This window comes from Trachurus japonicus, chromosome 22, assembly GCF_045865225.1.
Source record: "Trachurus japonicus isolate A0001 chromosome 22, Traja_1.0".
Taxonomy (NCBI): domain Eukaryota; kingdom Metazoa; phylum Chordata; class Actinopteri; order Carangiformes; family Carangidae; genus Trachurus; species Trachurus japonicus.
Window position 1 is genome coordinate 7,795,713 of NC_140928.1, and position 27,448 is coordinate 7,823,160.

Consider the following 27,448-nt stretch of genomic DNA (forward strand, 5'->3'; position numbering starts at 1 on the left):
TAAAGTAGCTTATAATTATTATACACTGCCCTACTTACTGTAATGCATGGCAGTAACAGTAACATTTGTGCAAGAAAGGACAGAGATATTTCACTATGCAAACAGAACACAAATAATAATTTTAATAATAATAAAATTACAAAAAAATTAATTATACATATAAAATTTACAAAATATTGTATTGTAATATTGTATTACAGCCCTAAGTGTAAGACATGAACAAATCCAGGAGGCGCAATTTTCCCTTCGAGTATTCGTGTTTGGGTTATGACCCTCGGCGGGTGCCGTATCAAAACAGAAACGTCATTTTGGAGCGAAAGTTTTCGAAAGATTTGACATCATGCACGGAGTGTTTTAAGAAACAGTCCTGGTCATAAATACATGACAACTCCTTATATTTATATTCACAGCTTTATATATTTGTTGACGAAGTTAATATAACGGAACAATGGAGGGACTGGAGATGTCGGCGATGATCCCAGCTCTACAGGAGCTAGCGAGGTGAGGGACTGGCTAAAGCTAAACTGTCCACACAAGAAGTCAAATCACATATCCAACCTTTAGGTTTAACACAGTTATTTGTTATTAATTAAACACTAGCTGAAGTTATGTTGCAGCATGTTTTCTGTTCAGATAACGTGATATTTATGTTGGTATTTTATTCACAGTGCCAGCGCATGTGGGTACGACCAGGCGGTGCAGAAACCTCGACAGATCCTCTGTCAGTTCATCGACAGGATACTGACGGATGTGGACGTCGGTAAGTCAGGAGGGTGGAGCACATTTTCCTTGTTTGTACACGATCTATGGGCTCTATGCACAGCTCCAGCACTTCCTGAATTTAAGGCAGGTCCTTCATTTCCTGTCTTACATTATTGGACACACTGATTAATCCAGGTGTGTAGTAGTCACAATGGTCAGACACACCTGGATTAATCAGGTTGTCCAATAATGTAAGACAGGAAATGAAGGACCTGGCCTAAATTCAGGAAGTGCTGGAGCTGTGCTTAGAGCCCAATCCTGTATGAGGGATCCCCCCTCTGTTTCTCACCCTGAGGTCTCTCCTCTCTTTCTTCTCTTGTTTCTTGGGAGTTTTTCCTTAGTCAATGTGAGGGTCTCAGGACAGAGGATGTTGTTATGATGTTGTGTAAAGCACTTTGAGACAAACTTTTAGGCTATACAAAGAAAATGGCCTTGTTTTGCCACACAAAGGAACAGAAACAAGTACTTAAGTAATTGTATGTGTCAGACAAATGTTGTTACATCCCTATAGTTGCTGTTTTGTACCTATTTTATACCTACTGCACATTTTACTTATGTCTTATGCTTCCCAGATGCTTTGTAAAGAAACTCATTCATATATTTAAACTAAGTGACCTTTGTTGACTTGAAGAAGCAAACTGTTTTAGCTTAAGACAGTCTTAAAGTAAATGTGTCCCCCTCATGTCAAAGATCCTGAGCCAAATGACTGAACAGTGAGTTTTTTTTTGTAGCTTCCAAGTAAAGGACAGTTTCAGTCATTTGTTTTGGCCCTTTCAGTCATCTCAATATCAATGTCATGTCAATATATCAACAAATCATAATGTATACCCATTTCCATTTTGTGTTGTTTTTAACCATGTCTTTTTTTTTTTTTTAATCTGAGAGCCACGTAAAGTTTTTTCAGATTCAGATTCAGATTCTTCCGATTCATAAGTATGTTAATTAAAGCATGTTCCTGATCTCCGGTCTGTCTGTCTGTCTGTCTGTCTGTCTGTCTGTCTGTCTGTCTGTCTGTCTGTCTGTCTGTCTGTCTGTCCTCCAGTTGCTCTGGGACTCAGTAAGAAGTCCAGCTCTGAACCAGCCTGTGTGATGTTGCTGGACTTTGTGCAGCACATCGTCAAATCCTCGTCTCTGATGTTTGCCAATCCTGCCTGCCAGCCGGCTGAATACCCAGACACCACACAGAGCTGCACAGGTAGGACGTTAAAAATATAAAAAGACCAATAAAGACCGATAAAGAGACCACTTCAAAATGATCAGTTCCTCTGGTTTTACTATTCAGGTATGTGTTTGAGTAAAATGAACACTTTTGTTTCATTCTATAACCTACTGACAACATTTCTCCCAAATTGGAAATAAGAATATTGTCATTAGAGCATTTATTTGCAGAAAATGGCAACAGGTCAAAATAACAAAACAATTCTGGTGTTTTCAGACCTTGTATAATGCAAAGAAAACAAGTTCATATTCATTTAAAACAACACAACACTACTTTTTAAACTTAGGAAGAGTTTAGAAATCAAAATTGGTGCAATAATCCCAATTTTTTTTTATTTATTTATAATCTTTCTTCCTCATTAAATATGATTTTCAATTTCAATTTCAATTTCAAATGGCTGCCATACATGTAGAGAAGTTAAGAGAATTTATTAAGAACATTTTGGAGTGGTCTCTTTATTTTTTCCAGAGCTGTATATATTATTCAGATAAAGAAAAAGCTCTGAAAAGTTTGTCTTTCTCTCTTTCCCTTTTCCCCTCTGACGTCTCCTCATCTCCTCTTTTGGTTTCAGACTTCAGTAAGTGGGTGGCGGTGCGTCTGCTCCGCGTGGCGGCGGCTCCAGACTGTGACATCATCCACGGGCGTGTGTCTGCGGTGCTGTGCTCTTTGCTCCACACGCTGAGAGTCAGGGCGCCGTTCATCTTCAGCCTCCTCGCTAAGGAGCTCATACTTCTGGCGCAGGACCTCAGCGGCATCTTGCACGCCCACATCGCCACGCTCGCGGGACAAGGACACGGACCGGACGGACCGAGCCCGAGCCGATGGCCGGCGACGCTCCGGAGCTCCTTCGCCACGTCTCCCGGCTGCGTCTCCTCGTACCTCACTCCGTCTCCTCTCGTCCTCTCCTCGCCGGCCGCGCTGGAGTCGCTCGCCGCCGTGACCCTCGGCGTCCTCACCGACGCCCTGAGGGGAGTGCTGTCCCGCCGTGACCTCGGCGTCGCCTGGGAGACGGCCTGCTCCATCCTCGCCAGCGGCAACGTCCGCCTCAGGAAGGTCTCCATGGTGATGCTGAGGCGACAGGTGGAACTGGGAGGATTTCCTGCGACGCAGAGCCACGAGTTCTTCGCCGCTTACCTTCAGCTGCTGGACGCACACTCCGATACGAGCGCACACTCAGATGAGACACACGCACACACGCCCTATGACGGAGAGATGCTGCAGCTGACCCGCTGCGTCTTTCAGTCGTCCGACGCCGGCGGCGCCGCCGCCGCCGCCGCTCACACACACTTTGAGCCCATCTACCTCTCCCAGATGTTTGAGTGTGTTTGCACACTGGCAGGAGGAGAAGGTGTCAGGTTGGGGGCGGAGGTTACTGAATCGCTCTGCCTGCTCTTCGGCTTCTTACTCTCCGTTGCCCCCGTTTACGAGACCGCGACGCTGCTGAGGCGACAGCGCGTCACAGAGGTCTGCAGGACTCTGGCTCGCACCGTTGGAACGGAAAATCAAGCTGAAGTACGACTATTGCTGTTTGTTCTTTTAATCCTCACTCTCGCTCTTGCAGTATTTGTATACAGTAGGGGTGTCACCATTACTTCTTTTCACAATTAACCACCGTATTAAATGGCACAATTAATGAAAGGGATAGTTCAACATTTTGGCAAATTGGCCCATTGCCATAATCCCTATAGTCATAGCAGTAGGTTCTTTACCTTTAATTGTCGGTGCAAGCTATTTTTAGAACGGCGGAGCAGAGCCGCAAGCTGCTCAGAGCTACACTACGGAGGCTAATGGGATTTCTTGGTTTCCCTCATCAAACTCATCAAATACACAATCCAACAACTCCAAAACGCTCTGGTGGACAAGTTGTGACCTGCACATTCATCACGCTATGAGATAATAACAGAACGTTACGAGACAGAGTTGTTTTAGAGGTAAATGCAGAGACTGCTTGCTGAAAAACTGTCCCTGAAGGCAATGCGCATCAGCTGTTTTGCACAAATTTACCTGATGAGTTTGATGAGGGAAACCAAGAAATCCCATTAGCCTCCGTAGCGTAGCTCTGAGCAGCTTGCGGCTCTGCTCCACTGTTCTAAAAATAGCTTGCACCGACAATTAAAGGTAACGAACCTACTGCTATGACTATAGGGATTATGGCAATTAAATAATTAATGCAGAATAATTGTGATAACCGTAATACCGTGATTATTTCTCTGATACCAAGAAAATCTATAATCGTGACATCCCTAGTTATACAGTATCTGTTCAGTAACTGTGTTGCGTGTGTTTTGCAGTGTGCGGAGGGGTTTCTCCGCGCTGCGCTGAAGGCTGAGACGACCGTGGTGCTGCAGGAAGCAGGAGATGGGAAGACGCCCGCCAAGAAATCCTGCAAATCCGCCTCCGGTTCTGTCAACAAAGTAGCAAAAACATCATCAGTGTGAGTGCTTAACTGTGTTATAATATAAACATGGTCCGGTACAGTCATATCCTGACGTTGAAACGATTCTGTGTCTGTGTGTCCTCAGTGAGTTGGACATGCGAGTCCGCAGCGAGGTGTGGGCCGTGGTCAACGGGCGGCTGGAGGAGCTGCTGACGCTTTTGAACTCAGACTCTGTTGAACCTGAAGCAGCTCAGACTCTCTCTGCTCTGGAGGGTCTGGCCCTCGCCCTGCACCTGGCCGCTCTCTGCTCCTCCCCCACCAGGTAGGTCTTAACTCTTTATTTCTTATTTGCACATTGGACCATATTGATACTGATATTTGACATTTGGTGCTGTTATTTACTGTAGTTAGAGTTGTGTTGTGTTTTTTTGTTTGTGCATATTCACTCCTTCTTTTCTCTTATCATAACGGCGCTGCAACTGGAAGGGGACTTATAATAACGTTTTTTATCTATCTATCTAACACAGCCGATGTTATAAAATTGCTATCACACACAAAAATGACAACTTTCTATCATTTTCCCCTGATTATGTGATGTAAGCTCGTGCTGTCATGGTGAAGTTTTGTGACTTGTCTTTCTCAGAGCTTTGTCACATTTTCTGATTCAGTGGCTCTTTTCTTTTCTCTCTTTGTCTCCAGTGTCTCTCCTCCCCTCTGGCTGCCAAGTGAGACTCTGGGCAGAGCTGTGAAGAGCTGTCAGTCTGTGTTAGAAGGAGGCTCTCGGCCGGTGTCAGACAAAAACTACTTCCAGTCTGCTCTTCAGACGACTGTCAGGGTCCTCGACTCCATCTTGTATCTGACGAGTAAGAATAGAAACACACAGTAAACATACAGCTCTGGTTGATTTATTGTTTTCATTTTATACCACAATAAAATCATATTTTCACTTTGGGCCATTATTTTTCCATATTTAATTGAAAAAACTATTTATTTCCTCCACCAACTGTCTATGTGTGAAACAGCGAGCAGCCAGAGTGAGGACGGACTCCAGCGGCGTGTGTGTGCGCTGTTATCTCTTCCCTGGGTGTGTGAGAACAAGTCTGTCTCAGCCTATAAGACCTCAGGGTTCCCATCGTGGCTCTCGACCTTGGCTCAGAGGTTAAACTTCACCTACTGTGAGTTTCTCTGCTGCTGCACCACAATTAAAAAATTAAAAATAAAGTTACCATATATCATTAAATTGCTTCACCACGATGTGACTTGACATTAAAACTTCTTTGTCTTTCCAGCTCCCGAGGTTGAGGTCAACTGTGTGTCGCTGTTGGCCGTCCTCCGCGGTGGCGTGTGCGAGAAGTGGCGCGTGTGTGTGTTTTCGAAGGCGCTGCAGGGTCCAGACGAGGCGGTGAGAGCGGCGGCCGTCAGGACGTTCCCTCTTCTGCTTCACCACCTGGGAAACACACACCACGGCCTCATCAGCAGCGCTCTGCTGTACGTCAACTCAAGTTTTTACACGTCCTTTCTTTTGATGTTGTTGGTTTTTTTTATCCGTGAAGTTAAGTGATAGACAAGGTGTCATAAGGGACAAATACGTTACAACACATGGACTAAACATACAGTTGTCTCTCTTTGTAGTTTTTTTTGTCTGTTGGTTTCTGTTGGATACATGTGTGTTTTTCCTGTTTTATGAATTCTGTTGTTATGTCCTTGTGTTTATTTTAATGGCTTTTAACATCTTGCCAGGAGGACTACAGTCGGAAACTAGCTGTTGGCTAACACTGGCACTTTTACATTTTATTATGTCCATTAATGTGCATTGTCCTCCTTAAATAAAAATAAAATAAATAAATAAACATAGGTACAGACAACAACAGGAAACGACGTGTTACGATGATACGATGATACGATGATATGTGTATGTGATATAATAATAAAATGAAATAGAAAAAGAAAAAAAAGTAAATGCAAAAATGTAGATAATTATTTATATTTACATTTATCTTTATACAGTGGGACTGATTTATGCTGTGTGTGTGTGTGTGTGTGTGTGTGTGTGTGTTCCAGGTCCCGGGTGGACGACGGCTCGGAGCAGGTGAAGAAGGAGCTGGCCAGGACCGTCGGCCAGCTGAGCTGCATCCAGTCGGAGGTCTCTGTGCTCGCTGGCGCTCACAGAGACGCCACCTGTCCTCCCACAATCCTCTGCCTCCACCTCATTCTTGCAACAGAGCATGCTGGGAATCCTTCTCCGTCGCTCAGGGCAACTGTTGTCAGGCCGTTTCTGCCACTGCTCAGACAGCAATCACCCAGCAGCGTCAAACAAGGTATTTCAGGCTTTCAGCTTTTCTTCCAGGATGAACTGATACTGACTTTTAACTACAGTGGAAACCGCTTATATGGATCAAAAGGCTTTGGACGGAATCATTTCTATACAAATGATTGTTTATAGTAATCAAGAAATCAGCTTATAGTGTTCATTTTTGGTCATTTTATGAATGAAAACATGTGCAAAAACAATTTTAAAACTACTTTACGTGTATTTATTTTATTTCTTACTCCCATAATTCCTTGCCAGACGTATGTTTCTGCTGCTAACGTGTGTGCAGTAATATGTTCAGTAAAAAATAATAAATAAGTCACCGCCAAGCCGCAGCTGGGTTACCGATCTGCACTACAGACATACAGTAGCCTACTGGTTTTTACTAAACTGCACAACAGCGTTAAAGGCAATTGTCTATTTATAATAAAAATAACCACAGTAAGATATACATTACTGTGCTGTTTGTGTACAGTATTTGAGTTATGTCTGCGCAGTAATTAAACTTGCACAGTGCACCTTGCACTCGGAAAGCATTTGAAACGACTGCACCATGTTTGAAACATTAAATACAATTCAGTAAACGCTGAAGCCGTCCGCTTTGTTACATTTTTCTCATTGAAAAACTATACAAATGGCATTTATATGATGTTTTGCATAAAAAGATGAAGTGAAACAATCAAAAATTGGTTATCATAGTCAACCGCTAATAGTGCTCACATTGACTCTGGGCCCACGTGATCACTATGAGCGGTTTCCGCTGTACTCCCAAGTGCAGCAGTGTTTCATGTCACTCGGTTTTCCGTGTTATGTGTTTCAGCTTTCTTAGAAGCTCTGCCTCACCTCTGCCAACACGTGAACCTGACTGGCGAAGACAGCGACTCCCGGGCGGTTCTCTGCGCTCTGATTGGTCTAATGGAGGATTCAGACCCAGCGGTCAGAATCCGTTTCAGCCAATCGATCAGTTTCCTGCTCACAGAGTCCAACAAAAACTCGGAGCAGGGCTCTCTCAGCGATGTGAGTAAATGATTTTCATTAACATTGTAAATATGTTACGATGAGCAGGTTACATTATTTATAGCCTAGGTTTATATATCTTTGATTTTTAATATGTATGTGTATCTATACCAGCTCCTGGTTGCTCGTTTAAAGGAGGCGTTCAACAACGCAAAACTCAACAGAGACGATGACCTGCGCAACACTCTCATCCTGACCACCGGAGAGATCGGCAGGTATGGAGTTTATACTAGTGTCGCTTCGGCTGTCTTTACACTACATGGTTCAAGTGGCCCAATTCATTTTCGTGGTGTTCGCGCGTCTGTTTTTTTTCCTCACTAGTTCTTGTTTTCATATAACATTCATTTATTTGCTGATCGAGGGCAAGAGTGAGTGTGAAAAAAGAGAATGCGCAAGAGAAACACCAGATTTCACGTTTTCCTACCGGCAAAAACTGAAATGCCTCCACACAGCCACTTCACTAACTTTATTTTGTAAGGACAGACTAGATGTTCAGTTTTTAAATTGTGATGTGTTAAATATAAACTCTGAGCACCAGACTCACCTTCGTTTATAATCATTATGGAATTATAACGTGACCTAATAAAACTCTTGTCTTTAAAAAAGTTCACTAGCTTATTTCCTCTTCAGCGGGTTGTTTCACACAAACAAAGCAGGTGTAAATGCACATATCAGATATGAGTCACTTCTGATAGAACATGTGAATAGACAGTCAAAAAAATCAGATATAGGCAACAAATCAGAGTTGGGCATCAAGGCCTGTAATGTAACGACAGCCTTACAGTGGCACCATTTTTCAAAGTGCTTTATGAACAGCTGTTTTGGTCAGATCGGTTTGATTATTTATTTTTCCGTCCCTCTCCTCCTGCGTCAGAGCTTCTCAGGGTAGTTTGGTGTCGTTCTCTCTGCTGCGGCTGCTCCACTGTCTCCTGTCCAAGTCGTCCTCTGTGTCTGTAGCCGCCTACACTCAGATCAGAGCTCTGGCCGCAGCCAAAGGCCTCAAACTACAAACCCTCTTCAGTCAGCACAAGAATCCTATCTGCCAGGTATAAAGTAAAATATGACTCAATACAAGGCAGAGTAATAACCTGTTTGCAAAAAAGAAAAGAAATGAAAAAAAAGGTAATGTTTCTTCTTCTGTTTGAAGTTCCTGGTGGAGTCGCTGCATTCACGCCACGCATCGGCCCTGCGGAGCACGCCTGACCAGGGCAGCGAGTCGGCCAATCAGAGAGAGCTGGCCCTGGACATCCTGGCTCAGATCGCACACGCCTTTGACTTCCCAGACCTGCACCGCTTCCTCACCGTATGTGCTGCACAGTCGTGTGCATTTAGCCATTCTCTCCCCTCCGTTTTTGCCTCTGAATGACCGTCCGTCTGTTTTTCTTCTCGCCTGTACATGCAGAGGACCCTCCAGGTGCTGCTGCCCTACCTGGCAGCAAAGGCCAGCTCCACAGGCTCCGCCCTCATCCGCACATTGGCCAATGAGCTGAAGGCAAACAGGAGGGAGATCCTCATCAACAACTTTAAATACATCTTCAGCCATCTGGTGTGTTCATGCACCAAGGAGGAGCTGGAGAGAGCTTTCCACTACCTACAGGTATTAATTATATTACCCAACGGCACCAAACTCTGCTTTATCATAATCCACCACAAAAGTCCAGGAGTGTTAATCAAACACAGTAACACTTTGGTGGTTTGGAGCCCCAGCGGTGTTGTAGTGCTTTTATCTGACAGAGGCAAATAAATAAAGCTGTGTTGTGTGTCTCCATGGTAAATAATTAGCTTAGTAGACTGATTTATATTTGTTTACCTAATGTTCCCCCAGAGCGAGACTGAGATTGAACTTGGCTCGCTGCTAAGACAAGACTTCCAGGGTCTGCACAACGAGCTGCTGCTGCGCCTGGGAGAGCACTACCAGCAGGTACACACACACACACACACACACACACACACACATACACACACACTTACATGCACACGCCCAGTCAAACATAAGTCTTTTTTAGATAGATAGATAATTGATTTGTCACATGTCAGGCTAAATCCAGGGTTAAAACCAAGCGCACGACTGTACCAATACAAACATAATAATGTATAAAGAAATGTATACACACATATGTACGTACAAAAGTTAAAAGGAAAATTTCAATGCAAGTGCAAAACAAATGTAAACCATCGCTCTCGATCAGATACATAGATAAATAAACAAATAAATAAATTCATATATTCTTGGTGCACTGAGAATGCAGCTTGTGTGCTGTCAAACTAGTTGTTGTTCCTGTGTACCGTATTTTTTACATTATCTATGTAATACAGGTGTTCAATGGTCTGGCAATCCTGGCCTCCTTTGCATCCAATGATGATCCATACCAGGGCCCCCGGGACATCACCACACCAGAACGCATGGTAAGTGTCAAATATTGTGTGACACAGCTGTATGTTGTGCTTAAAGGGATAGTTAGATAGAGTTTGATGAGGGAAACCAAGAAATCCCATGAGCCTCCGTAGCCTAGCTCTGAGCAGCTCGTGGCTCTGCTCCGCCGTTCTAAAAATAGCTTGCACCGACAATTAAAGGTAACAAACCTACTCCTAAAACTATAGGGATTATGGTAATGAGCCAATTTGCCAAAATGTTGAACTGTCCCTTTAATGAATTTTTTTTCTTTCTTTTTTTTTTTTATAGAGGATGTGGTCACATGGCCCTCCTATCCAATTTATTTTCATTATATTATTGTAAACGTTTGGCAATTAAAACAAAAATGGACCAATCTGAAGATGCACCGCCTGTTTTAAAGGCGACAAAAGAAATAGATGACACATGTAAACAAGTGGGAGCAGTTGTTTTGTGAAGTTAATTGTGAACAGACCAACATTTTTTAAACATATATTTGTGTCTTTCCTCACTTGTCTGTTTTTGTGTGTCAGGCCGACTACCTTCAGCCGAAGCTGCTGGGAATCCTGGCCTTCTTCAACATGCAGCTGCTCAGCTCCAGTGCAGGAGAGAAGGACCGCAAGAAGCTGGTGTGTTAGAGAACAAGCCAGATGTTTTGTATCTGAGTGGCCAGATTTAGTTTCTCCACTCTAACCCTGCTCGACTGGTACGGTTCAGAAACGTTCCTCCTCAACCGTCCTCTCTTAACATCTGTGCAGGCATTGACCAGTGTGATGGCTCTGATGCAGCTGATGGGCTCCAAACACATCAGCTCCGTCAGAGTGAAGATGATGACGACGCTCCGCACCGGCCTCCGATACAGAGAGGACTTCCCTCTGCTCTGCTGCCAGTCAGTACACACAAACACACACAGTTCTGTTGTTAACATACAAATTATTTAAATTGTTTTAAAGCCATCTCTTCCCAGATCTTTAAAATTTCTTAAAATTTCTCCAAACTCGGATATATCATCTGGGGGTCCGAGGGGAGTCCAACACAGAAGGTTTGGTTGAAATCGGGCCAGTGGTTTTGGAGAAAATGACCAAAAACCACACAGGCGATTTTGAAAAATTTTTAACCAAAAAATTGTCGGGAAAAAAAAAAAAAAATTTGACCAAAAATTAAAATTTCTTTAAATTTCTCCAAACTCGGATATATCATCTGGGGGTCCGAGGGGAGTCCAACGCAGAAGTTTTGGTTGAAATCGGGCCGGTGGTTTTGGAGAAAATAACCAAAAACCACACAGGCCATTTTTAACCAAAAAATTGTCGAAAATTTTTATTTTTGACCAAAAATTAAGAATCATATAATTTGTTCACCTATCCCCTATGTGAACAGGACGTGGGATTGTTTTGTGAGGAGTGTGGAGCCTGCACATCTGGGTCCTCTGCTGAGTCATGTTATCGTCGCTCTCCTCCCCCTGATCCCTCAGCAGCCCAAAGAAACGGCTGCTATCATCCGCTTCCTCATACTGGACAAAAGGTAACACACAAACATGTTCAGTCACTATTTTATCAGGGTAGAAAACACCTGCACATTGTTTGTTGTGCATCCCAAAACTGTACAGTGCTTGTTGATGTTTGTCACATCAAAAACCAAAAAGTGCAGATGTTTTTAGCCTCATTTCTTCACCGCTGTAGGAGAAGTTGTGCTTTTACCTGACTTTAATGCGGCCGTTCTTTCACAGGGAGGAGGTGAAGGACTACCTCCATGAGATTTACTTTCTGCCAGATCACCCTGAGTTAAAGGACATCCACACAGTCCTGCAGGATTACAAGAAGGTCAGTTCGATTACAATAAAGACTGCAATGATCGACGGTAGACGGCAGCAAACGTCGTTATGTGAAGTTACAAAAACATACAACAGATATAAAATGATTAGGGCTGTCAAACAATTAATCGCATTACAATTCTGTGATTAATTGCGATTAATCACGGTTAAAATACTAAATATTATATACATTAATATTATTTGTATTTACTTCTATTCTTTCTTAATATAAAGTATTGAAGGGTGCATTTTATGTACCTACAGTTAATTCATTAGAATTTAAGGATGCAATTTTACAGATGTGAAAAACAATAACGCATTATCACTATATTTTGATTTGTACACCGCAACTGTAATAGCTACACAAATCACATCACAGGCTTCAATGTGAATGGAGAATTTTTTTCTTTTTTTTTGTTAATGGAGAACTTTGTCCTCCTGAAGCTGCCGTACATCTGACCGGACACCGTCCTTCATAGGAAACACTCGCGGACACAGTTTACAACTCGTCTGATTGATCGCTGTCATTGCCAAACCAAGAGGTTTTGTCTGTGATCAAGAGTTTTACCAGATCACAGTTCTTCACATTCAGTGGGATGATGCTGCATTTAAGACAGAAATACAAGACAAACCCCGTCCAGTAGTGATTCCTATTTAACCATCAAATACGGGACGTTACCATATTTCAAAACAGATACAGACGGGCACTACGTAAGTCACGTGACGAAATAATCCTGCGTTAAAGGGACAACGAGGAGTTTTGGAAAAGCGAAGTGTTTTCACACTACATTTATGAGCCTCCGCGCGCACCGTGAAATTCTTTGACCGGCGCAAGACAGACTCATGTTTTCATTCATCAAGAATTAAAGTCAGAGGTTCAAAGACGATCACATACCATAAACGGCGATTCGGCGGCGTTATTCTCATGACTCGCCGGGCAGCGTCTGCGAAACTGAAAGTAAAGAAACGCTGGTCGGCTCGCCCAGTATTTCCGCCACCACTAATAATAACAAAATAACAATAGAGACAAAACGATATATTTATAAAAAATGGGCCCATTAACAAGTGTGGGTAACGTAGAATCATCCACATTAATATGAGACTTTTTTATTGTCGCAGAATTTTTCGTTCTGCCGATGGAGAAACTCCTCGTTGTCCCTTTAATTTTCTTTTAAAGCGTTACTGTTTCCAGATTATTCACATGCGTTAATGCGTTAACTTTGACAGCCCTAAAAATGATGTGTCGTGTCTTGACTCCCCCCAGCTGACGGCCAGCAGCAGCGACCTGGCCGCAGCCCTGCAGCTCTCCATGAGAGCCGTGCAGCATGAGAACGTCGACGTCAGGATTCATGCGCTCACCAGCCTCAGGGACATGATGCACAGCAAGCAGGTGAACACACGCAGACACACACACAGCTCTTCTACCTGGCCACCGTCCTGTGAATCTTTAATGTCTTGACAGTTCAACATCTTTCCGTGTGTGTGTGTGTGTGTGTGTGTGACTGCAGGAGTGGATGCTGCGGACGGTGTGTGCCAGCGAGGCGGTGGAGCCGGTCGTCTCCAGCCTGGTGTCGGTGCTGCTGAAGGGCTGCCAGGACTCGTCCCCCGAGGCCCGGCTGCTCTGTGGGGAGTGTCTGGGGGAGCTGGGGGCCGTGGACCCCGGGCGTCTGGACCTGTCGCACACACACACTCACGGTGACCGCAACACGTTTGTGGTAAGCTTAGCTGCACCTGACAGTGTGTTTATCTAACAGCACAATATGCCGCACACATGACAGTACACATTCACTCTTGTTACTGTTGGATTTTTTTATGAATTTGTATTGTTAATTGTTTTGTGTTTTTTTTCTTTGTTTGGGGACTATGGATGAAATGTAGCATTCTTGCTACATTTACACTGCATATCTCATATATGCAGTGTACATTAATACGCATTGTCCCGTCTAAATAAATAAATAGATAAAATAAAAATAATAATTTTGATGGAATTTAGTACATTTTTGGATGGATTTACTTTGAGGATTGAAATAAACTCATGCAGCTCATGCTAGAAATATTTCAAAAAAATGCAAGTACATCATGACAGGCATTTCAAAATAAAAGCAAATTAAGATCATTTCATGCGATCAAAAAGTAAGCATCATCAATAAATTAGAGCAGTTTGGTGGATGGGGTCCAACTGGCTGTAAAATGCCTGATTTCAGCTCATACACACACACTGATGTGCCCTAAATTTACAAACAGAAATTGGTTTCCACTTTCTGTATATGAATTAGATCGATGTATTACTCTGTATAATGTATAATGTATATATTAGTCTGTATAATCTATAATGTCATCTGTGTTGTGTGTTTCCCGCCATTACTGAAGACAGATTTCTATTTTATGTAGGTTTAATGGACAATAGATAGTCTCAGTCTAAACCAAAGGTAAATGTTAATTGTCCTTTATCACAGAGTGGGGTTGATGATCCCAACTTTGGCCACGACCTCCTGACAGAACTCACCAGAACCTTCCTGGCTTATGCCGATAACGTGAGAGCGCAGGACTCGGCTGCTTATGCCATTCAGGTACACACACACACACACACACACACACACACACACACACAGACTGTTATCTTTCATTTGTGTTCATTTGGGTCTTTTTATCTTGTTATCTTGTGTTCATAATGATGCTTTCACTGCCACTTCAGGAGCTGCTGTCCATCTTTGAGTGTCGCGAGGGACGGACCGACTCTCCAGGTCGGCGTCTGTGGAGGAGATTCCCAGAGCAGATCCAAGAAATACTGGAGCCTCACCTCAACAGCAGGTACACAAGCTCACACAGATTTTTTTCATCCTTTTCCTCTCATTCTTCTTCCTCTCTTACATTTTTCACCTTCTTAAACTCTCTATTGTTCTTTTTTTTTTCTTGTTTTTTTTTTCTCTTTGTTGTCTTTAAAGACCTTGCCTAGCTCATGTATTTATGTGCAATCTAATTTCTATTGTAAACTGAGGTGACGTGTCAAGACCGAAATAAAATAAACTAAACTAAACTAAAACTATACCACGACTTCCTCCTCCTTTATTCGCTCCTCTCTTACTTTGCAGATATAAGAGCAGCCAGAAGGAAGTGAACTGGTCCAAACTGAAGAAACCGGTGTACTTGAGCAACAGAGGCAGCAGGTTCTCTGATTGGTCGGCCACCTGGGCTGGTTACCTCATCAGTAAGGTTAGCGGAGCTCTCTTTGACCTCCATCTCCACTGTGACATTGATTCAGACTTTAAAGACAGAGTTTGTCTGTGTTTCTTCCAGGTGAGACATGAGCTGGCCAGTAAGGTGTTCACCTGCTGCAGCTTCATCATCAAACACGACTACAAGGTCACGATCTACCTGCTGCCTCATATTCTGCTCTACATGTTGTTGGGCTGCACACCGGCAGAGCAGCAGGAGGTGAGGACACGTCAGCGCTCTAACACACACTCACACACACAATAATGATTATAATAATAATAAAAAGAAAAAGAAGAGCCCTCTATAATTCTCTAAATCTCTATAATTCCTCCCCATTCATAGGAGCTGAACATAAACACTAACAATTGTGCAAAATGCAGCAATATACCTCATTTTTTAAATTATGTTGAGTCCTTTCGTACTAATATTGGGCCTCATTCACCAATATCTTCTTAAGAACCTTCTTAGATTCTTTCTTAAGTTGTTCTTAAGAAGTTCCTTAAGAAAACCCTACGTCAGATTCATCAACGCGTTCGTAAGCCTCAGAATTGTTCGCAGCTGTGTTCTTATGCCATCTCCTCGTAAGTTGAGGGCGTGTGCCAGGTGAGTCTAATTAACATATGATTAGAATAGGTAACAGCCCCATCAATGCCCGTAAAAGGGCATGAGACTGCAGGGCCGTGTGCAAACAGACCCCACAGGCACTGAGCAGAGAAGGTGAAGTGAGAAGGAAAGTTGAAATGCTCAAATGAAAATCTGGGAGGGAGCACCAGACTCCAAACGTAAAAAGAACTTAAGTAGTGAAGTGGCGCTACTGCGGCAGGAATGAGACAAAGAAACAAACAAAAGGCTTATATTTAGTTTATGTTTTTATATTTATATTTAGGCTATATTTAGTTGTGTCAGCAGTAGATGCAGCTCTTCGGGTTGTTATCAGAGAGACCACACTCTCACGTGTGCCATCATAAATATCATCATATTATCACCTATGAAAAAAAACAGTTGTGTGTAGTGTGCACTGTTGCAGCCCACAATTAGGAAAAAAAAATCATATCAGCAGCTGTATGCCCCCCCCCCCCCCAAAAAAAAAAGAGAAAAAAAAACAACTGATATGAATTAATTGTCTATAATGTTTTTTAAGAGACTGCAATGATTTGTCAATTATTATTATTAATATATATGATTATTAAAAACATCATAAAAGATAAGAAAATAATTCTTATTCAAATCATATAATATCATACAACTGCAGAACAAAATAAAACGCTATAATCGGTTATTTTTGCAGAAGTCTCAGCACCTAAAAGTGCGTAAGTATACTCCTGACTGTTCGTAGATTTTGTTCTTAGTTAAGAACAAATTCTGGATAAGAAAACATTCATGAATGCCACAATCTTCGTAAAAACTTCATAAGTAGGATTTAAGAACAAATTTGTTCCTAAGAACGGTTCGTGAATGAGGCCCATTGTATTTTGGGCTGCAACTAACGATTATTTTCATTATCGATTAATCTGTTGATTATTTAAACGATTAATCGATTAGTTGTTTGGTCAATAAAATGTCAAATGTTGGAAAAATATCAATCAGTGTTTCTCAAAGCACAAGGTGACGTCCTCAAATGTTTTGTTTTGTCCACAAACCAAAGAGATATTCAGTTTATTGTCATAAAAGAACAAAGAAACCAGAAATATTCACATTTAAGAAGCTGGAATCAGAGGATTTTGACTTTTTTCTTTAAAAAAAATAGTTGACGATTCATTTTATAATCGATTATTGTTCGATTAATCAATTAATCATTGCAGCTCTAATTGTATTGTATTTTAAATTATGTTTCGGCTGTTCCTTTTGCACTAGTATTGTATATTTTTATTTATATAGACATTGTAGGATATATTTTATCATATATTTCCTCTTTGTATTTTATTTATTTCCTTTTGGAGCAACCTTCCGGATGAATGAAGTTCTATCTAATCTAATTTAATCTAAGAAGCTGCAGTAATGACACTCACCTCCCTCCAGGTAACAGAGGAGATGCTGGCCGTGCTGACGGAGGGTGACGGACGAGGGGTCGTGCGTGTCCAGGAGACGGCCTCCAGCCTATCACAGCTCAGCATTCAGACCGTGTTCAGCATGTTGTCTCACCTCACGCAGTGGAGCCGCCACATCCTCTACTCCAAACCAAACAAACACAACGGTGAGAGACGAACAATCCAAATACCTAATAACATTTATTATAAAACTGATAAACTTATTAAAGTTTTCTTATGGAGTGGGAAAAAGGCACAGTTTAGTTTAGTAACTCTACAAACACCCAAGAGGAAAGGTGGATTTAATCTGCCTAACCTCCGGCTAACAGTCAGATCCTCTTATCCTAGACCATCATGGGCTAGTATTGAGCAACATTTTATGTCACCTGCCCTTTTGGAGAATGCTTTGCATATTAAACAGCAGAGAACAGATGAGCCCCATCCCTGTCTTAGTTATATTTACTCCATCTGGAGATCAATTCATAAACTCACTAAAGAAACAGTGTTGCAGTCTTCATGGCTACCGATCTGGAACAACCCCTTGATAACTATGGGCAAAAAGACAATTCAATGGAAGGAGTTCCATAGAAGTGCCTTAGAAAGGTTGCTGACCTGTATACTGGTGCGGAATTCAAATCACTCAGAATTGAATACAGCTATCTCACCAAACCGCTTAGCCTGATGGAAATACTTTCAACTAAGAAGTGCTATTGTAACTTTAAGGAATAAATGTAAAGATCCTCTGAGGGCAACATATTGGGATAAATGTTTATTGGGTAACAACCATTCTAAAATAAACACACCTTGGATATACAAAGAACTCATTGAGAGACAAACTCGCTCAGCCCTCTGATCTCCAGTGTCTTTCTCCTCCTTCACTATGACCTCTCCATCTTTAGACAACGCTTTAAAACAAAACCAAACTGTGTTTTTCCAGAGAGTGGGGATTACCAGCGGGTGGTGGCCTTCCTGAAGGGAATCCCACAGGACGCCCTGGCCAAGGCCTCTCTACGGTCCAAAGCCTACACTCGTGCCCTCATGCACTTTGAAGCTCATATCCTAGAAAACAAGGAGAACATCCAGGATCATCTCACCTTCCTGCAGGTCGGAGAACTGACGATAAATCTTTGCTGATCACATTTTTGATAGTGAACTACGTTTGGCTCATGTTGTAATGTTGTTATGTCGTCTGAATGCTGCAGACGCTGTACGCTGCCATGCATGAGCCTGATGGAGTGAGGGGGGTGAACGCCCTGAGGAGGGAGGGGCCGTCGCTACGGGAACAGATACTGGAGCATGAGAGCATCGGGTTGCTCCGCGACGCCACCGCCTGCTACGACCGGGCGATACAGCTCGAGTCTGACCAGGTACACACACACACACATACTGTACACACACACACACACACACACACACACATACTGTATATACACAGTGTTTATATTAAACAATAATATGTTGTATCTGTCTTAATTTTTCACCTATTTCATAATTTTCACAAGTGTTTTTTCTTTTTCTAGATCGGTCACTATCATGGCGTCATGACCTCTATGCTCGGCCTGGGACAGCTGTCCACAGTCATCACCCAGGTTAACGGAGTACTGGCCAACAAGTGAGATACACACAGACACATAAACCTCCTCTGATGGTTTAGATGTGATTAAATATAGTTTAATTACCAAAGTCTTTCAACACTAAGCTTTAAATACTGAATTCATCATTTACAACACATTAATACTCATTTGTATGTAGTTTATAAACACAATTAAAATGCTTTACTCATCATTGATAAGCACTAACTGTATTTATAAACTACATACTAATGAGTATTCATGTATTTATTCATGCTTACAGTAACTAATGCTTAATAGTGTGTACTTATTATAAAGTGTTACCCGTATTTTTGCTTATTCATTAAAATAATTCATGTAACTAACTAAAATTCAACTGAACTGAATATTAAGGCACCAGTGGAAGTCGGAGCTGAACACATACAGAGTGGAGGCAGCCTGGAAACTTGGACAGTGGGACCTACTGGAGGATTACTTGAGTTCAGGTGAGTAAAAGATGAAGAAAAAAAACTCTTAATAGATAAATTTCATATTTTAGTGCAGAGACTGAAAATGTCAAACAAAAGACAAAGACAAAACACTGAACAATTACACAAATTGACCAAATAGGCATGCCATTTTTGCATAAAGATGTCATTTTAAAGTTCTTGGAGGTTGTGATGAGTATTTTTTTTTTTACTATTGTTGTAAATGCACAACCATTGTCATCGTGTCTCCAGACCGTCAGTCCAGCTCCTGGGGCGTGCGCCTCGGCCAGTTGCTGCTGTCGGCTAAGAAGCAGGATACTGAGAGTTTCTACGAGAAGCTGAAGCTTGTGAGGAAGGAGCAGGTGGTTCCTCTGTCTGCAGCCAGCTACGAGTGTGGGACCTACCAGAGAGGATACGAGTACATCGTCAGGTCTGTGTGTATCTCTAGTTTCAATAATATCAACTACCTCCTTTTGTCTTTCTGGTGGAGTTAATTCTGTGTCTCGTCGTGTGTTCAGGCTCCACATGCTCAGCGAACTGGAGCACACCTTCACTGACCTGCAGAAACAGAGGGAGCGCTCCGCCCGCAGGCTCAGCCAGCTGCCTCCCCATTGGTCGGATCGACTGGAGATGACCCAGAATTCCTTCAGGGCCAAGGAGCCGGTCCTGGCTCTCCGCCGCGCCCTGCTCAGCCTGGGATCACAGTAAGGACAATAACAGCAGACACACACATCACCTGCTTCATCTGCCTCCATGTTTTTTGTTTTTTTTTATCTTTAAATAATTTTCAGTACAAGTTATTTGTGTTTCATTTCATTTTTACTTTATTTCATGTATTATTATTATTGTTAGTATTAAAGTTGTTGTTTTTGTTGTTACTATTATTCAATTATAAAGGTACTGATTAGAGGAAATATAAATGTAGTCATGTATGGGGGGGAGTGTTTATGTCAATGTGAATAGAGGTAGACAAACTTATTATTAGATAGATAGATATACTTTATTGATCCCAAGCTGGGAAATTACACTATTATTAGAACTGTTTTTGTTATTTTATTTTCTAATATATATTCATTTATCTGTCTATTATTTGTTTTCACTGTTACGCATGTAAGAGAGCACTGCGATGGAGCAGAGTTTTTCTCTCTCTTTTTTTCTTTTTGATTTTATTTTACTCTGATTTGATGATAACTACTGGTAACTTGAACACAAAATTAAGAGCAACATGTATAACCTGTTTTTTCAACAAGCATGTGCACAGATGGTCACAGAGAAAACAACAGTCATCCCCCTCTTTCTTGTTTACTAATGAATAAAAGCTGTCAAAACCTGCAGATTAGAATAAAATCAGTGCCAATAAACCAAGTCCCGTCCAAGTCCACTTGACCAGTCCAATGCGTGTGTTTGCTCTGCAGGTCTGTGTGTCAGGAGCTGGTGGGGGAGTGCTGGCTGCAAAGTGCCCGAGTGGCCAGAAAGGCAGGACACCACCAGACGGCTTTCAACGCCCTGCTGAACGCAGAGAACACACATCTGGCCGAGCTGGTTACGGAGAAGGCCAAGTGGCTTTGGTCCAAGGTAAAATCAAAGTGTACAGTGTAAAGTCAATTAAAGCAGAGTAGGGAGCAGATTTTCTTCCATAAGATACAGGATGTTCACGCCAAGTGTGTGACCCAAAGTACAAAGTTTGACATATTTGATTTGGTTATTTTCTTTTACTTATTATGTGTGGTAGCCAGAGTTTGAACACAAAGGAAGAAGTAGCTCTAATATTTTAAGTTGACTGTCACCTCACCGTTTCATTATCATCATTATTATTTACTGAGGCTCACCTAGTATTATTTTTTGTTTTTGCTATAACTGCTTGTTGGCTCTTTTTGATTTTTTTTGATTTTTTTTTTACAATAAACACGTTAAACTGATCATGGACACTTTGACCATTTGGAGGCATCACAAAAGATAAGCTTTAAAGGAGTAGTTCACCAAAAAATGAAATTCAGTCATTATACTCACTCTCGTGCTGATGAATACTCCAGTTTTTTATTCCTCAAAGTGCATCTGGAGACCCAGGAGGCCGGTTCGTAGTCCAACGAAATCCTTATATGACAGTCAGAGAGCGCCTGACACAAAAAGTCCTTAAAACTACACAAAAACCTTGTAATATTCCTCCATACTGCTCATCCACTGCAATCCAAGTATCCTGAAGGGATATAGTCCAGAGTTTATGCACAACGATGGCATTCAGGACATTCACTGTATTGCACTCTGACGTTCAAACGCGGAAACTCTGGACTACATCCCTTCAAGACACTTGGATTGCAGCGGACGAGCGGTGTGGAGGAAGATTACAAGTTTTTGTGTAGTTTTATGGACGTTTTTGTGTCGGGCGCTATTGACTCTAATATAAGGATTTTGTTGGACTACGAACCGGCCAACCAGATGCACTTTGAGGAATAAAAAACTACTCCGGAGTATTCATCAGCATGAGAGTGAGTCAACAATGACTGAATTTCATTTTTTGGTGAACTATTCCTCAGTGGCTGAAGGCTTGACAGACAGCTGCAACACTGACCCTGCTGTGATCTGTATCTAACTTAAATCAGACATGCACCAGGCAACAACAACACACTGGTTTTTTTCCTCAGGGCGACGTGCACGAGGCCCTGATCGTCCTGCAGAAGGGGGTAGCCCAGTGTTTTCCTGAAGATCAACCCCTCACAGACCCCCGCAGCCTGCAGACCAAAGGCAAGGCCATGCTGCTGGTGGGACGCTTCATGGAGGAGACGGCCAACTTCGAGTCCAACGCCATCATGAAAGTGTACAAGGTGAGGAAAGAACATGGAGCCACATGGACGAAGATAAAAAGGCTGTTCTTGTTCAAAGTAGTGAAAGAGGATTCTATGTCTCAAGAGTGTGTTTTGTGTGTGGTTTTTTTTAGGATGTGACAAACCTCCTGCCCGAGTGGGAGGATGGAAACTTCTACTTGGCCAAATACTACGACAAAGTGATGCCGATGGTGACGGATAACAAGCTGGAGAAACAGGGGAACCTCATTCGTTACATCGTCATGTACTTTGGAAAGTAAGAGCAGATTTTATTGTGTATTTATTGCGATCAACTCTGAGCAGTTGTTGCTTTGACTCTGCTCCACCTTAGACTTGTCAGTTTATCAAGTCATCAGTTGTTACATACATTTGCTTGGTTTCCCTCCCAGAGCGCTGCAGTATGGAAACCAGTACATCTACCAGGCCATGCCCCGGATGCTGTCGCTCTGGCTCGACTTTGGAGCCAAAGTGTGTGAATGTGAGAAAGGTCGGCACTGAGATACTCTGTTTTACTTTTAACTTTTCGTCTGCAGTTAATAATAATAATAATAATGAAACTCTTCCTGTGTGTTCGTCTCGTCCGCCTCAGCTGGGCGAGCGGACCGACAGATGAGACAGGAGCTGAGTAAAATCAACGCGGCGGTGAGCGAGAACTGCTCCAGCCTGGCGCCGTACCAGTTCCTCACCGCATTCTCCCAGCTCATCTCCAGAGTTTGTCACTCCAGCGACGACGTCTTCAACGTCCTCATGACCATCGTGGCCAAAGTCTTCCTGGCCTACCCCCAGCAGGCCATGTGGCTGATGACTGCTGTGTCCAAGGTGCGTGGGTTTGTCTCCATTGATAATAATCCTTATCTAAGTATCTATCTAAGTTAATTATATATATTTTAACATCTACTTTTAACCTAAAGTGTCATTTAAAGCAGAGGTTCCCAACCACCGGCCCGGGGACCGGTACCGGGCCACAGAGAGAGAATGAAAAAATATAAAATTGTTTGTTTTGTTTAATTTACACTTTACACTTTTTCCACTTCCGTCTGTGCATCTTCCCAGCGCTGCGCAATTGACAGGCAGGTCCACAAGCGTAATAGAGTAAAAGAAAAAAAAAAAAACACATCGCCGGGAAAGACTCAGTAATGAGACGACAGAAGACCCCAACGACTACTAACAACGGTTGTTGTTTTTAAGAGAAAAACCAAGAGTCCTGTTTTAATTACGGGGTTTTTTGCAACAGGTGCAACAGCGCTTCATCACAGAAAACTTCAACCTGCGTTCTGGATTAAAGCAGAATATCCTGAGATGAAAACCTGCTTCCATTACAATTATCGTTGTGAAGCAGAGTTTTCTGCAGTGACAGCAGCAAAACGAGATGACAGAGTAGATTGGACCATCACGCCCAGATGACTGATTATATATTATTATTATACCGTATTATGGTGAGTTGTAACAAAGAACGTAATAATTGAATTTAAAACGTAACGGAAAAAAGGTTGGGAACCCCTGATTTAAAGGATCAGTTGCATTTGATTATTGAAAGGCCGCATATATCAGTGCCCTGCATACATTTATTTGCTGACATTTGAAATGTGTGTTTTTTTGGGGGGGGTTTTCAGTCTACCTTCCCCATGCGTATGAACCGCTGTAATCAGATTCTTAAAAAGGCCATCAGTCTCAAACAGTCTCTGGAGAAATTCATCGGCGATGCCACCAGACTGACTGACAAGCTGCTGGAGCTCTGCAACAAGCCGGTACACACACACACTCACACACACACACACACACAAATATACAAAATAAATTACAAGTTTATTTATTTAGAAATGGGACAAAATATATTAATGAACATTTTAAAAGAAAAATGTAAATATGAAAAGAGATTGTAGCTGCACGATTTGCATGAATTGGATGAAATTAAAATTAAAATTTCCCATTCAAACTCTGGTGGTCAATAAGGATTACTGTGTGTAAGAGCAAAAGTCATAATATTAGTTTGAAGGCATGGTTTTGCAAAGCTGTTCATGTCATTCAGTGAATATGAGTCAAGTGAATATGGTCCAAAAACTATTCTCTAGATCAAATAAAGAGCAGGTGTCACCAGAGATTCATGTTTGCGATCGTGTCCTTCAGGTGGACGGGAACAGCACCACCCTCAGCATGAGCGTTCACTTCAAGCAGCTGAAGCGTCTGGTGGAGGAGCCGACCTTCAGCCAGATCCTGATCCCGCTGCAGTCGGTGCTCATCCCCACGCTGCCGTCGACGGGCGGGACCAACACACAGCACGACGCCTTCCCCGGACACTGGGCCTACCTGAACGGATTTGAAGACACTGTAAGAGAGGGAGTGTTGACTATTGTCAACACTCAGTATTTTTTTAATTCAATCGTCTCATAACATGCTAACGTGTGTTATGTGTTATATGTTATGTGTCTTGTAGGTGGAGATCTTGGCCTCGCTGCAGAAACCTAAGAAGATCAGTCTGAAGGGTTCAGACGGGCGGAGCTACACCATGATGTGTAAACCTAAAGACGACCTCAGGAAGGACTGCAGACTCATGGAGTTCAACTGCCTCATCAACAAGGTGAGTGATAGTGATATAGGTGTTTTATTCTAAATGAAATAATGTACACAGAATTATCAATTTAGTTGATACACTACTTTACACTTTAATAGGATAATTATTTAACTTAATGAAGATAGAAATGATAAAGCAAACAATGATAAATAACTTCATACGTGTTTTTAAGTGTTTAAAAAAATGAAAGATCATTATATAACTCTTACATACAGACATATTAACATTCATACTAAGAAGGAATTTGACCAGATACAATAAACTAATCACAGGATTTATGCATGTGTTTGTGTGTGTGTGTAGTGCCTACGTAAAGATGCTGAGTCGAGGCGGAGGGAGCTGCACATCCGTACCTACGCTGTGATTCCCCTCAATGAGGAGTGCGGCATAATCGAGTGGGTCAACAACACGGCCGGGCTCCGACACATCCTCACCAAGCTGTACAAAGAGAGAGGTATCCTCACATATAATAATAATAATAATAATAATAATAATAATACACTTATAATGAAGAAACTAATTGTCATCTTATTGAATGTTATGAGATTGTTTACTTATGGTCGTTGTTGTTTTTAGGTGTCTACCTGTCAGGAAAAGAACTCAGGAAACTCATTCTACCAAAGACGGCTCCGTTTGAGGAGAAGCTGCGAATCCACAAAGAGGTGCTATGTGCTCGACATCCGCCCGTGTTCCACGAGTGGTTCCTCCGGACCTTCCCTGACCCCACATCATGGTACGACACAACACAACACAACATAACAACTCCGTCTCATAACGTTCCGTTATTATCTCATAGCGTGGTGACTGTGCAGGTCACAACTTGTCCACCAGAGCGTTTTGGAGTTTGTTGGATTGTGTATTTGATGAGTTTGATGAGGGAAACCAAGAAATCCCATTAGCCTCCGTAGCGTAGCTCTGAGCAGCTCACGGCTCTGCTCCGCCATTCTAAAAATAGCTTGCACCGACAAATAAAGGTAACGAACCTACTCCTAAAACTATAGGGATCATGGCAATGGGCCAATTTGCCAAAATGTTGAACTATCCCTTTACAGGTAAGATTATGTGTAATGCCACTGATTGTGTTTGTTTACAGGTACAGCAGTCGCTCTGCTTACTGCCGCTCCACAGCTGTGATGTCAATGGTCGGCTACATCCTGGGTTTGGGAGACCGCCACGGAGAAAACATCCTCTTTGACTCTTTCACAGGGGAATGTGTTCACGTCGACTTCAACTGCCTCTTTAACAAGGTTCGTCTTGGTCCCAAATTGTCTTAAAATGTTTTATATTTATATTTTATAAAGAGGTGATGGGGGAAAAAATACCTTCCTTGTTTCTCTGATGCTCCCTCTCTCCTTTTCCACTAGGGGGAGACGTTTGACGTGCCTGAGGTCGTTCCTTTCCGTCTGACCCAAAACATGGTCCATGCTATGGGACCTATGGGCACTGAAGGCCTCTTCCGACAGGCCTGCGAGGTCACCATGAGACTAATGAGAGACCAGAGAGAGCCGCTCACAAGGTACATACATAAATACTTCAATATTATCTAACAATACTGTTTCAGTTCAAGACTGTAGCAAAATCAATGGATTTCTTATATATTTGTGAATATTTCTTACAATGCAACACAAGCTTATGTCTGTAACAATATTTTTCTGTCACAAATCTATAGTTTCTCTGACTCACTGTTTTTAATTTTCCCTCTAAGTGTGCTCAAGACCTTCCTTCATGACCCGCTGGTGGAGTGGAGCAAACAAGGCAAAGGGCTCTCCAAAACTCAGGCCAATGAGACAGGGGAGATAGTTAATGAAAAGGTGTGTTTACAGTGCATGCAGATCTGATATAATTTATGTCACATTTTTTTCTATTATTGTATTGTTTTATCTTTTTTTCTTTTCTTCCCAGGCTAAAACTCATGTGTGTGACATCGAGCAGCGTCTGCAGGGAGTGATAAAGAGCAGGAACAAAGTGCTGGGTCTGCCTCTGTCCATAGAAGGACACGTCCACTACCTCATCCAGGAATCTACAGACGACAAGCTGCTCTGTCAGATGTATCTGGGCTGGGGGCCTTACCTATGAAATGCACACTTAACATTTGCAGGAGAGTTAAGGATGCTTTCCTGTGAAAATGCCTACACAAAAAGACAACCTCAAGTGCTAATATGTGGCTTAAATGTGAGGTATAAAAGCGTATATGTACGTATTATTTATAATTTACAGTTTACTGGGAAAAAAGAGAATATGAGTTGAAATGTACATTATCTTCATTTTTGTAATAAAGTAGATTTTTCTATTTTCATTTCATAGGTAAAAATGTGTCTGTAAGAGGAGCGTCTTCTAATCTCTTAACCCTCCTTAGAGTCACAGTAGCAGTCAGACGGTCAGCTGATTGCTTTAATCCCCTGCATCTCTCTGTTTCTCTCTTTCACACACCCACTGGTCCAATCAGTTCACCTTCTTTTTGCACAAGCACCAATTAGAGCAGAGTGCTTGTCTTGAAGAGCCTTAAGAGGCTGAAGGCAGCTAAGTGAGAAGACCAGTACAGAGTAAGGGAAGTGTGGAGATAGCTACTATTGATCTAGTGAGCAATGTTTTGATGTTTAGTCATGAGTTCAGATGCTCAAAAGGTCACTTTTTTTTTCATCATGACACTTCTCCTTTTCGTCAACGCTTGGCTGCTGTTGCCTCTTGCTTTTGGATAGAGGCCATTTGCACTTGTTTCATTCAAATCAAGAGGAGCACTCCAAACAAACACTTACTGGAAACTTGCCTTTTCTGATTACCGTATATCAGTGGATGACCTTCTCTGCTTCACACTCTGCATTATTATTTTATTCTCATCTTGGAGCTTCTCTATGGGGAACGACTGGCATGTAAACTGAACTCTT

The 27,448-nt window shown here is 42.2% G+C and overlaps 1 protein-coding gene across 1 annotated transcript; it reads left to right on the forward strand.

Moving 5' to 3' along the window:
• Positions 1-313: 313 nt before the first annotated feature.
• Positions 314-26,859, forward strand: atr (ATR checkpoint kinase). Its single transcript, XM_085768386.1, has 48 exons — positions 314-501; positions 669-760; positions 1,805-1,957; positions 2,553-3,493; positions 4,273-4,415; positions 4,504-4,680; positions 5,058-5,221; positions 5,381-5,533; positions 5,648-5,846; positions 6,420-6,676; positions 7,490-7,686; positions 7,801-7,901; positions 8,561-8,732; positions 8,834-8,989; positions 9,089-9,283; positions 9,512-9,607; positions 10,003-10,092; positions 10,612-10,707; positions 10,837-10,967; positions 11,456-11,599; positions 11,805-11,898; positions 13,153-13,278; positions 13,397-13,603; positions 14,345-14,458; positions 14,584-14,699; positions 14,981-15,101; positions 15,186-15,323; positions 17,124-17,298; positions 18,069-18,235; positions 18,334-18,498; positions 18,652-18,743; positions 19,096-19,187; positions 19,422-19,599; positions 19,688-19,873; positions 20,585-20,744; positions 21,812-21,991; positions 22,105-22,247; positions 22,381-22,478; positions 22,581-22,810; positions 23,605-23,739; positions 24,119-24,319; positions 24,426-24,569; positions 24,867-25,017; positions 25,140-25,296; positions 25,657-25,810; positions 25,928-26,079; positions 26,269-26,374; positions 26,466-26,859. Exons 1-48 carry the CDS (start codon positions 449-451, stop codon positions 26,637-26,639), a joined length of 7,866 nt encoding a protein of 2,621 aa, XP_085624512.1. The 5' UTR covers positions 314-448; the 3' UTR covers positions 26,640-26,859.
• Positions 26,860-27,448: the final 589 nt, after the last annotated feature.